Source organism: Metschnikowia bicuspidata, assembly GCF_001664035.1.
Source record: "Metschnikowia bicuspidata var. bicuspidata NRRL YB-4993 chromosome Unknown METBIscaffold_2, whole genome shotgun sequence".
Lineage (NCBI taxonomy): Eukaryota > Fungi > Ascomycota > Pichiomycetes > Serinales > Metschnikowiaceae > Metschnikowia > Metschnikowia bicuspidata.
The window spans coordinates 2,006,994-2,017,875 of NW_017387732.1; the positions used below are offsets into that span (position 1 = coordinate 2,006,994).

General features: G+C 57.0%; 5 protein-coding genes across 5 annotated transcripts; 3 read left to right on the forward strand and 2 right to left on the reverse strand.

The window, feature by feature from the left end:
• The first annotated feature begins 160 nt into the window (after nucleotides 1–160).
• METBIDRAFT_153647 (uncharacterized protein) lies at nucleotides 161–584 on the forward strand. Its single transcript, XM_018854591.1, has one exon. It carries the CDS (start codon nucleotides 250–252, stop codon nucleotides 475–477), a length of 228 nt encoding a protein of 75 aa, XP_018712947.1. The 5' UTR covers nucleotides 161–249; the 3' UTR covers nucleotides 478–584.
• A 1-nt stretch (nucleotide 585) lies between these two features.
• CYM1 (Cym1p) lies at nucleotides 586–3,923 on the forward strand. The gene has a single exon (XM_018854592.1). The coding sequence runs from the start codon at nucleotides 669–671 to the stop codon at nucleotides 3,795–3,797; it is 3,129 nt and encodes a 1,042-aa protein (XP_018712948.1). The 5' UTR covers nucleotides 586–668; the 3' UTR covers nucleotides 3,798–3,923.
• Nucleotides 3,924–4,072: 149 nt separating this feature from the next.
• Nucleotides 4,073–4,620, reverse strand: METBIDRAFT_31346 (mitochondrial 54S ribosomal protein bL33m). The gene has a single exon (XM_018855832.1). The coding sequence runs from the start codon at nucleotides 4,409–4,411 to the stop codon at nucleotides 4,196–4,198; it is 216 nt and encodes a 71-aa protein (XP_018712949.1). The 5' UTR covers nucleotides 4,412–4,620; the 3' UTR covers nucleotides 4,073–4,195.
• Nucleotides 4,621–7,008: 2,388 nt separating this feature from the next.
• On the forward strand, nucleotides 7,009–8,168 carry ERV25 (Erv25p). The gene has a single exon (XM_018855833.1). The coding sequence runs from the start codon at nucleotides 7,139–7,141 to the stop codon at nucleotides 7,775–7,777; it is 639 nt and encodes a 212-aa protein (XP_018712950.1). The 5' UTR covers nucleotides 7,009–7,138; the 3' UTR covers nucleotides 7,778–8,168.
• Nucleotides 8,155–10,637, reverse strand: METBIDRAFT_82403 (uncharacterized protein; the record flags this gene model as incomplete). The annotated part of the gene is made up of 1 exon (XM_018859221.1): nucleotides 8,155–10,637. Exon 1 carries the CDS (start codon nucleotides 10,417–10,419, stop codon nucleotides 8,155–8,157), a length of 2,265 nt encoding a protein of 754 aa, XP_018712951.1. The 5' UTR covers nucleotides 10,420–10,637.
• Nucleotides 10,638–10,882: the final 245 nt, after the last annotated feature.

Here is a 10,882-nt window from a genome sequence, read left to right on the forward strand (position 1 = left end):
GAAGACGTGCCCATTACCGCGGCCAGCCACTTGCGTCAGTTACCTGCCATCGTATAGGATGTGTTTCCTGAGGGCCCGCACCGTATTTTGTTCGGCAAGACTAGATGTCTTTGCCCAAAAAAAACCCTGCGGCTTGAACCAGCCACCCAATGTTCTTGGAATTTCAAAGGGGGTGAAAGCTAGCGTTTCCTGGAATTTGGCTGGCGCTTGGAGTTGACTGCAAAAGCTGGGTATAGAAATATTCCCCAGATGGGCATTGCGCCTGGAGAGCGCAGCGCGGGCCTGGCCCGAATCCCAGGGCACGTCCCGCTGCTGGCATTGGAGGAAGACACAACAAAAAGAAGAACAAAAAGAGAAAGAAAAAGAAGACGAAATAGAGAAACAAAAAAAAACAGAACGAAGCACCAAAAACAAAAACAGAAACAAAACAAAACAAAAAAAAAAAATACAAAAGACCGTCAGAATACGGATCAATAAACGGATCCAAAACCCACAACAGAAAACAGGGCCCGGCCCCCGCGCTCGCCCCAGCGCTCGCCCTGGCACGGCGCGCGCCTCCCAAACCCACCCTAAAACCACCCGCTCTTCTTCCCGCCCCACCAAAAAAACACCAAAAAAACACCAAAAAAACACCAAAAAAACACCAAAAAAAACCCGGTAGCCAGCCCATGTTCCGCGCCCACGCCCCGCCCGCCGCGGCCCGCGCCGCCGCGCGCACCCCGCGCCGCTGCTTGGCCGCCGCCGCGGCTCCCGCCGAGCCCCTGGCCTTGTATCCGGCCGGCCTCTCTATCCACGGCTTCACCGTCGAAACCTCCCAGAACGTGCCGGAATTCTCGCTCGTGGCCGTGCGGTTGCGCCACGCACGCACGGGCCTGCAGCACGTGCACTTGCACGCGGCCGGCGACACCAACAACGTGTTTTCCGTGGCGTTCCGCACCAACGCGCCGGACGCCAGCGGCGTGCCGCACATCTTGGAGCACACCACGCTCTGCGGCTCGCGGGCGTACCCGGTGCGCGACCCGTTCTTCAAGATGCTCAGCCGCTCGCTCAGCAGCTTCATGAACGCCATGACGGGGCACGACTACACGTACTACCCGTTCGCCACCACCAACCGCGCGGACTTCGACAACCTCTTGGCCGTGTACCTCTCGGCGGTGTTCGAGCCCACGTTGGCGCCGGCGGACTTCCTGCAGGAGGGCTGGCGCCTCGAGCACGCGGACGTGGCGGACGCCGCCAGCCCGCTCCGCTTCAAGGGCGTGGTGTACAACGAGATGAAGGGCCAGTGCCAGAGCGCCGCGTACTTGTTCTGGCTGCGCTTCCAGCAGGCCGTGTACCCGCAGCTCCACAACGCGGCCGGCGACCCCGCCGCCATCGTGCGCTTGCGCCACGACGACTTGCTCGACTTCCACGCCGCCCACTACCACCCGTCCAACGCCAAGACCTTCACCTACGGCCACCTCCCGTTGGCGCCGACGCTCCGCAAGCTCGACGCGCAGTACGCGGGCTTCGGCATGCGCGCGCGCCCGCTCGCCGTGCCTCAGCCCGTGTTCCGCGCCGCCGCCGCGGCCCGCGCCTGCTGCGTCGCCGGGCCGCCCGACGCCATGTCCACCCGCCCGCTCGCGGAGCAGCTCAAGGCCTCCGTCACCTGGGACTTGGGCGACGCGCTCGACCCCGCGCGCGCCTACGACGTGTTCAAGTGGCGGGCGCTCGCGTCGTTGCTCTTCGACGGGCACAACGCGCCGTTCTACCGCCACTTAATCGAGTCCGGCTACGCCGAGGACTTCCTGCCCAACTGCGGGCTCGACCAGACCACCGCGCTCCTCTCGTTCACCGTGGGCGCGGCCAGCCTCTCGCGCGCCCGCGCCGCGGCGCTCCCGGAGAAGGTGCGCGACATCTTGCGCTCCCACGTGGTGCCGGAGCTCGCCAAGGGCCCCGCCAGCGCGTGGAACGCGCGCGTGCACGCCATCGTCCACCAGCTGGAGTTGGGCTTCAAGCGGCACCGGCCCGACTTCGGCTTGGGCTTGCTCCACTCCGTGGTCCCGGCCTGGACCAACGGCATGGACCCGCTCCAGCTCTTGCGCGTGCAGCCCGTGCTCGACCGCTTCAAGCAGGAGTACCGCGACCGCGGCCTCCGCATGTTCCTGGACTTGGTCGAGCGCGTGCTCCTCGACCCGGCCACGCCCACCTTCCACTTCACCATGGTGCCAAACGCGAACTACCACGACGAGCTCGCAGCGCAGGAGGACCGGGAGCTCGCCGCCCGCGTGCAGCTGCTCTCGTCCGACGACCGTGCGCTCATCTTCGACCGCGGCCAGGCCTTGTTGCGCAAGCAGCAGCTGCCCGAGGACGTGTCCGTGTTGCCCACCTTGACCTTGCACGACATCCCCCGCACGGGCGACCGCCACCACTTGGACTTCCGCAGGTCCGCGGGCACGGGCGCCAAGATCCAGACCCGCGTCCGCGGCACCAACGGCTTGGTGTACGTGGCCGCCAAGAAGGACGTGGCCTTCCTCCCGCAGCCGCTCTACAAGTACCTCCCCTTGTTCACCGCGTGCTTGACCGACTTGGCCGGCACAGCCGCCACGCCCATCTCCGACTTGGAGACGCGCATCCAGCTGCTCACCGGCGGCATCAGCTTCGCCGTGCGCGCCAACACGGACCCGTACGACTTGGGCAAGCCCACGCTCCAGCTCGTGCTCTCCGGCATGGCCCTCAAGGAGAATGCCGCCCACATCTACGACTTGTGGCGCGAGATCTTGCTCTCCACCACGCTCGCCGCGGACGACGCAGTGCTCGACAAGCTCACCACCTTGGTCAAGAACTTGGCCCAGAGCCAGGCAGACACCATTGCCGACCGCGGCCATTCGTACGCGAGCGCCCACTCCAACGCCCACTTGACGCCCACAAAGCACATCAACGACCTTCTCTCGGGCGTGGGCCAGGTCCGCCTCGTCTTGGACATGAACAAAAAGCTCGACCTGCGTGGCCGCGAGTACTTGAGCCTGGAGCTTCTCCCCATTTTGCGGGAGATCCAGACGCTTTTGACCCAGGGCTTCGTGGACCCGCAGAACAAGGGCTTCAGCTACAGCCTCGTGGGCGAGCTGAGCGCAGTGGCCCTGAACGAGCTGCTCGTCGACTCCTTCGACACGCACATCTCCGCCAACTGCCGCCAGATGCCCGACGTCCTCGGGTCCGTGGCCGCAGGCTTCCTGCCTAGCACGGTGCTGAGAACCGTGTTGAACATGCCCTTCCAAGTGGGCTATGCATCGTTGGCCAAGCTCGGCGCTCCGTACGCCAGCAAGGACGGCGCCACGCTCCAGGCCTTATCGCAGGTGATGACGTTCAAGCACTTGCACTCGGTGATCCGCGAGGCCAACGGCGCCTATGGCGGCGGACTCAACTTCGACGGCCTGGGTGGCACGCTCAACTTTTACTCGTACCGCGACCCCAACGCCATCAAATCGGTGCAAGCGTTCGAGGCGAGTGCGCAGGCTGCCAGATCCTACCTCGCCGACGGCCTGTGGGACGACAAGGCGTTGCAGGAGGCCAAGTTGGCCATTTTCCAGAGCGTGGATGCGCCTAGCCACGTCTCCAGCGAGGGCGCCGCGCTCTTCCTTGATGGCATCAGCGACGACATGAGGCAGCAGAGAAGGGAGCGGTTTTTGGACGTGAGTGTCCAGGACCTCCAGGACGCCAACGAGAAGTACTTGGCCAATGGCGCCAGCAACGTCTACACTGTGTTGGGCGATGCGGACATCTTGGGCGCAGGCGACGACTGGAGCGTCAAGTCCTTTTAGACTTGGCTGTTGGTGGACCTTGTACATAGAAGTCTGGCTTGCAGGCCGTTGAGTTTCGGCTTGCCCGCGCCAGTGACGCTTGTTTATACAATTATAGAGTTCAAACAGGATGTGGGCGGCGTGACAGAGCTTGCTAACTTAGGCTCCGCCACTGTGCTGTTGGCTGACGGGTCTGGGCCTCTCTGTCCGGGTTCATCCCCTCCGACAGCTAGCTTGCTGGCCGGTGACGATGTTCTCGTGTCTGTTTCGAAGTTTCTGCCTACTCTACAAATGAACCGCGGCATTCGCTTGTGCCTGGGTTTCCTCGGCTTATATGCGTTTATTTCTATGTGCTGGCGTGCGCCGATATCCGTCCCTTGTGCTTCGAGCATCCTACTATTTACAACCCAACGCGTCGGCTACACGCGATGCGTTCTCGTGTAGTCTTTTGGTATGGCCTCGGGCACCTTTCTCTTTTTGGCCTCGGTGAAAAGACAGTGTCTCTGCGCACGAGGGTCGTACAAAATGAGACTGAGACGCTGCGTGTGTCTAGGGATTTTGAACCACTTCTCGTACCCGGTCTTGGCCTGCGAGACGAGCCTGACCATGGTGTGTACGGACTTTGCTTTTGCCATTTTTGCTGGTTTTGAAGATGGAGAGTAGTTTGGAGAGACGAAGAAAAACACCTTCGAGGCCGCACACCCGTACCCCCTGCGGTGGCAGGCAAGAACCGGGTCCGGTTGAGCAAGTCACGTGTGCTGGAACCCGGGGCAGAAAAGGAGGAAAGGGTGGAAAAAACGGAGAAGTAAATGGGAAAGAAAATAGTAAAGAAAATGGGAATAAAAATGGGAGAGAAAATGGGAGAGAAATTGAAGTTGTGAAAAAAGAGAAGTGTTTGTATGCAGCGTAGAATAGGTGGAGGAAGGGTGGTTGTGAGGGTGGAGATGCAGTTTTTTAAATTTTGAGAAGTCCGCAGGTCAAGATTTATTAGAAGCAATACATGTGGAATGTTTGAAAGGAGATTCAATAGAATAAAAATAAAACTAACGATTTTGATAATCATTGCTAAGCTCGATAGTCAAATGATAAAAATATAAGATGAGATAGAATCGGATGTGATGTATCAAAACAACGGGTATATACTAGGTTACATGTAGATTTCGTGAATTGTGATTTTAGTAAAATTTACAACGAATTTCAAAAACCACATAGACAATTTATGATCTGTTGACGTTGAATGCATCTATAACCTGTAGGTCAAAGATTCAAACACTTTGATAATGATACTATCTGGATAATTAGGCGGAGTGGGGCTAGATAGGTACATATTATGACGCGAGATGCATATGATATATGAATAAATTTTATTATAAGATTCACATTCAATGTAGATATATACCATCTTTCAACCAGCCAGCAGAAAGTACAAGCTTGTATATAGAAAATAGCAAATTCCGGTACAGCAATAAAATTGACACAAGGCTGGTGTTGTTTCCGGGGGCCGAGCTGGAGAGGAGAAGCTTTTTCTTTTGTCAGCAGCTTTTCGGCGACCCGCCCAAAGCGTCCAGTTCGTGAGCAAGTTGTGAAAATAGCATTTAATATACCAAGCTCCATGAAGCAACGGGCAAAAATCTTAGAGAGAAGCCTTAATGTGTGAAAATGACAAAGCCCAGTAGAACGGTCCAGACACAAACTGGAGAATGCAAAAGACCAACGCAAGTAACAGAGAGGAGCAGAGAGGAGAGAAAGAAATGACAGATAATTGAAAGACGGTTAAAGAGCAATTTCAGGAAATACACAATAAGAGGGAACAATACAAAACATCTAAAACCATTTACAAAAATCCTTTAAAACACCTGAAAAGCAATTGCGAAAAACTATCAAACAGATTCAGCATAGAGCAGAAAAAGCAGAGAGGAGAACAGAAACAAATAACATGAACGAACGATCAAGAAATAAAATGATTACACAACAATACAAAACAATGAACAAAAATGTTCAAAACAATTTACAAAGATTTACAAAATAATCACAAAACATCTACGAAACAATGAACAAATATTTACAAAGCAATTAACAAATGTTTACAAATCTCAGATCATCTACAAAACATCTGAAGAACAATCATACAATAAAAAAGAGCAGAGAGGAGGAGAGAAGAGAGAAACAAATAACATAAACAAATAATTGAAAAATGGTTAAAAACAATTTCAAAATAAAAAGCAAGACAGAAGAGTACAAAACATCTAAAAGCATCTTCAGAACATCTCCGGGGCAATTATAAAAAGTTGTTAAACAGATAAGAGCAAAGAGCAGAGAAAAACAGAGAAAGCAGAAAAGAGCGTACAAATAACACGAACAATCAATTAAGAAACAGTTCAATTAAATACAAATCAGTTGGAAATAACTGCAAAACAATTCAGAACAATGAACTAACATCTCCAAAACAATTAACAAAGATTTGCATAATAATCATAGAATACTCACAAACATCTACAGAAAATTTACAGAACAAATATGAGGAAAGAGAACAGAGAAGGCAGAGAGGTGCAGAGAGTAGCAGAGAGGAGAGAAACAAATAACATGAACAAACAATCGAAAAACAAGTAGAAAACAATTACAAAAATACAAAAAATACAAAACATTTACAAAGCAGATCACAAACATCCACAAAAAATTACAAAATAGATAAGTGCAAAGACTATAGAGAAGACAACAGAGAGGGGAACAGATAATATAGCAGAGAGGAGCAAAGAAGAGCAGAGAGAATATAGATAAATGACATCTACAAATATCTGCAAACATCCACAAACACCCCTCAAACATCCACAAAACGCCCTTCAAACATCCACAAACAACCTCAAACATCCACAAGCACCCCTCAAACATCTAAAAAAAAAGTGCCAATCGCAAAACCAGAGTCCCCGCCCCACCTGGCCCAGTGGCCCCGCGCGCTCGGCCCTATTCGCACGCGTAGTTTTCGCCGCGTTCAGGCGTATCGGGCTGTCACGTGACAGTGTCGAAAGCAGGACTGGCGGAGAGTCGTCCGGTCACAGGGCGCAATGTATTTCCCTGCCAAAAAGACGTACTGCTCTGCTGGCCACGGTTTCTGGAAGTTCATACCGAGACACCAGTGCCCTTTGGTCTGACCTAAGAAAAGATGTACCACACAATAAAGTGCACTATTGAAACAGGCCCAACCTGCGCGGCCGGCCGCGAAGTCCACCGCCAGATGTCGTGTTTTTTTCGCGCGGCCGGCTCCACGGTGGTGTGGCCGCACTCCAAACAGAACAGGCGTACCATCCATAGATCTGAACCACCCACTCTGCCTCACCATAACAACAACAAAAAAAAAACAGCTAATGTTCGCCAACACGTGGGTTTTGCTCAGCTGCCTTCTTCTGTTGGCCGCCGCGTTGCAGCTCGACGTGCCTGCGCTCGACAGTGCCCGGCCCGTGTGCATCCGTGATTTCGTGGGCAAAGACCAGCTTGTGGTGATCAGCGTCAATACCGACGGGTACCGCGGCGACGGGCAGAAGTTGCAGTTGACCGTGATCGACACGTTAGGCAACCAGTTTGCCCGCAAGAACGACATCAACAAGGAGACGCGCATCTCGTTCACCACGCACGAGTCGGCCGCCATCGACATCTGCTTTGCCAATTTCTTGGACAGGGGCCACGGCGGCAGGCGCCAGTTAAGCCGCGAGGTCAACTTGGAGGTCGAGAGCGGCGCCAGTGCCCGCGACTGGAACGCGTTGCAAACCGCAGAGAAGTTGAAGCCGGCCGAGGTCGACTTGAGGCGGGTGCATGAGATGACGAAGGAGATTGCGCAAGAGTTGCACTACTTGAAGGGCCGGGAGGAGCGGATGCGCGACACCAACGAGAGCACCAACGCGCGGGTGCAGTGGTTCTCCATCTTGATCATCTTGGTCTTGCTTGCCTTGGGCGCGTGGCAGATCCAGTACTTGAGACACTACTTCAAGGTGAAGCACATCATCTAGGCGCCGTCCGGGTCTTTGCGAGCTGCTCGGGCAACGGCATGTCGCCGAGCGCGCCGCGCCCGCTTATACGCTGCCACGGCCGTCTTGCCGCAATGTGTATAGAACTTAATAGTATGAGAACCATCAACGCGAGCCGCGGGCGGGGCGCCGTATGTGATCCTGGCTGCCCGCTGGCGGCACCAGAGCAAGCGCAACGCTTCCTGCGCCGGCCGCCCTCGGGCCTCCTGCGCCGGCAGGAAAGTAGAGCCCACATCAGACGGCCAGTGGCCTCACATCAGACGTCCAGTGGCCACACAAGAGACGTCCAGTGGCACAACAACCGTCTAGTGGCCCACAAAAGAGCCACCCGCGGAACCGTGGCGGCACGGGCTCCATGGTCAGCGCTGCAAGCGCCCGCTGAGCTTGAACCGCGCCAAGTCGGCAAACGTGCACACGCCCGCGGGCCGCCACTGCTCGATCTCGGCCCGCGTCAACGTGAAGGCAGTCTCCGGGATCAAGTCCGAGTCCTCGTACCGGCTCTCGAGGTACTCCGCGTAGCACGCTGCGGCAAGCTCGTCCGCGCAGCGGGCGCTCTTCACGACAAAGACACAGTCGGCTTGTGCGGCCGGCTTGCCGTGCACCGCGTCTTCGAGCGCACGGCCAAAGAGCCACTCGGCCACGGCCATGACCCTCCGCCACTGGGCCGCGAAGTCGTCCACGCACCCAAACGTCACGTCATCCACCACGCTGCGGTAGAGGCGGCCGTCCAGAAGCACGCGTGCCGTCTGCAACACGAACGCGGGCCCGCAGAAGGCTTCCATGGAAAACACCGTCCCCGTGACCTCGCAGAGCACAGCAAAGCCGAGCTGCGCGTCGAGCGCCTGCAACGGCGCCGTTCCGAGCCCCGGCTCGCCCCCCGCGGCGAGCTCCGTCTGCATGTGGCCCAAGAACGCCTCGAGGTACACGAGCGGCACCGAGGCGAGCCTGCGCAGCACGTGGCGCATCAAGCCGCGGCCCGCCGCGGCGCCGCCGAGCGCATGCTCGTAGTGGAAGAGAAGAAGCACCACGTGCGCGCGGAGCCCCATGGAGTGGCTGTTGTCGTCGTTGACGCACGTGGTCTTGCAGCGCGAGCTCAACACCGCGGGGTCGTTCTTCGTCAACACGAGCTCGCGCGGGAAGCAGGGGTACGGCTTGTCGTGCCAGGCCCGGCCGAGGCCCGCAAACACGTACAGCGCCGCGCGGTCGTGCCAGTCGTGGCGCGGGCCGAGCGTGCCGAGAAGCCGGGCGATGGCCGCGGCCCTCGGGCGGCCGTCCGCGATGCTGGCCGCTAGCTCGGCGTGGCAGAACGCGAAGAAGAGCTCGAGGAACGCGCCGGTGGCCCGGTACACGTGGTGCACGTGCGTCAGGCCCGCGTTGAAGAGGAACGTCTGGTACTCGGAGCTGGTGTGGGCGCACCAAAACGCCCACTTGAGGAGGCTCCACACGTCGTAGTCGGCGGCCGCCAGGAGCTTGTGCAGCACCACGTGGTCGTCGAAGACCTGGATGCGTTTCCAGCCCGGCGACGCCGCCCGCGGCCGTTTTGGCCGCAGCCCCGGGGGTTCCGGCGTGCCGCCCGCCAGCAAATGCGGCATCTGCCGGAAGAGCGGCGCGGCGCCGCCCAAGCCTGACGTGTTGAGGCCCAACGCGGAGAACGGCGCTTCTGGCGCCGGCCCGCCGAGCGCGTACGCGTGCTGCGCGATGTCCGCCTGGCCCAAGGGCTCCTCTAAGGCGTCCGAGTCTTCGGAGTCGCTGATGATTTCCACGGCGCGGCCGGCCAGAGCCTCCCCGCCCAGAAAGTCTCCGGCCAAGTCTCCGGCCAGAAAGTGCCCGGCCAGAAAGTCTCCGGCCAGAACGCCCCCCTGCGCCCATGCACCGGCCTTGCTTTTCCGCTGGAGCACCGGGCGCCGGTAGCCCCGGAAGGACAGCGCCACGTCGGGCCGGTGGAACGCAAGAAGCACGCTGTGGATGTTTTTGCGCAACGCGTCCGCGGCCGGCGCCCGCGGGCCCCGCACCACCGCCAAGTACCGCCGCAACACAGACACGCTGCGCTGCTGGAGCGACGCCTTGTGGAGCGCCGCGTCATAGGCGCGATTGACCTGCCGCATGTACGCCGAGGCGTCGCCCGCAAAGCCGCCGAGCAGGTCGTGTGACCAGTTGGCCGCCGGGCTGCGCGCCGCAAGTGTCAAGAGAATGTGGAGGATGTTTTCCGAGGGCACCGAGCTGAAGGCCGGCGCGGCCACGGTCAGCTCGAGGTGCCGGAGAAGCGCGTCGAACTGCTTGGTGTTGTTGAAGTTGGCGCCGTCCGCCGCTGCCACTTGCGCGAGCTCCTCGAGAAACAGGTCAATAAGACGGGTCTGCCGGTCGAGAAACTGGCGGCTCGGCATTGTGGAGCCAGTGAGTAGAGGGCGCCGGGCCGAGTCTGGAGGCGGCGCGGCCATGTAGGCGGCGCGGGCACGTGACGCGCGGCCCGCGGCCGCGTCTGGGGTATGGCCGCTCCGGCGTGGCTGGCTGGGGTTGTCTGGCTGTGATGGTCTGCTGAGAACGGGCTTGTTTATGATTTCTTTGAATTTGGAAAGTGGGGGATGGATTGGTGTTTCATTTGAAAGTGAATGGGCTCGTAGCATTGTGATTTGTTGCGGAACTGAATGGTTTTGTATTACCAATTATGTTTCATTTGAAAGTGAATGGGCTGTAGTATTGTGACCTGTTGAGGAACTGAATTGGCTTGTCTCATTATTCATGCTCGAACCCAATGGCTCGGCTCGTTACTCATGCTCAATTTGAAAATTGAATGGGCTTGTATTAGCGTTTGTGTTTAGTTTGAAAGTAAATGGAATCATCTCGTTACCATGGTCTGTTGAGAAACTGAATTTCCTTGTATTACCATTCATGTTTAATTCGAAAGTGAATGGACTCGTATCCTTATGATGAGTTGAGAAACTGAATGGGCTTGTCTCATTATGAAGAACTTCAATGGCTCGTCTCATTACTCATGCTGAATTTAGAAATCCAAGGGGCTGTACTTCCACTCATGTCTAATTCGAGAGTGAACTGGCTTGTGTCAATATTGTGATTTGTTGAGAAACT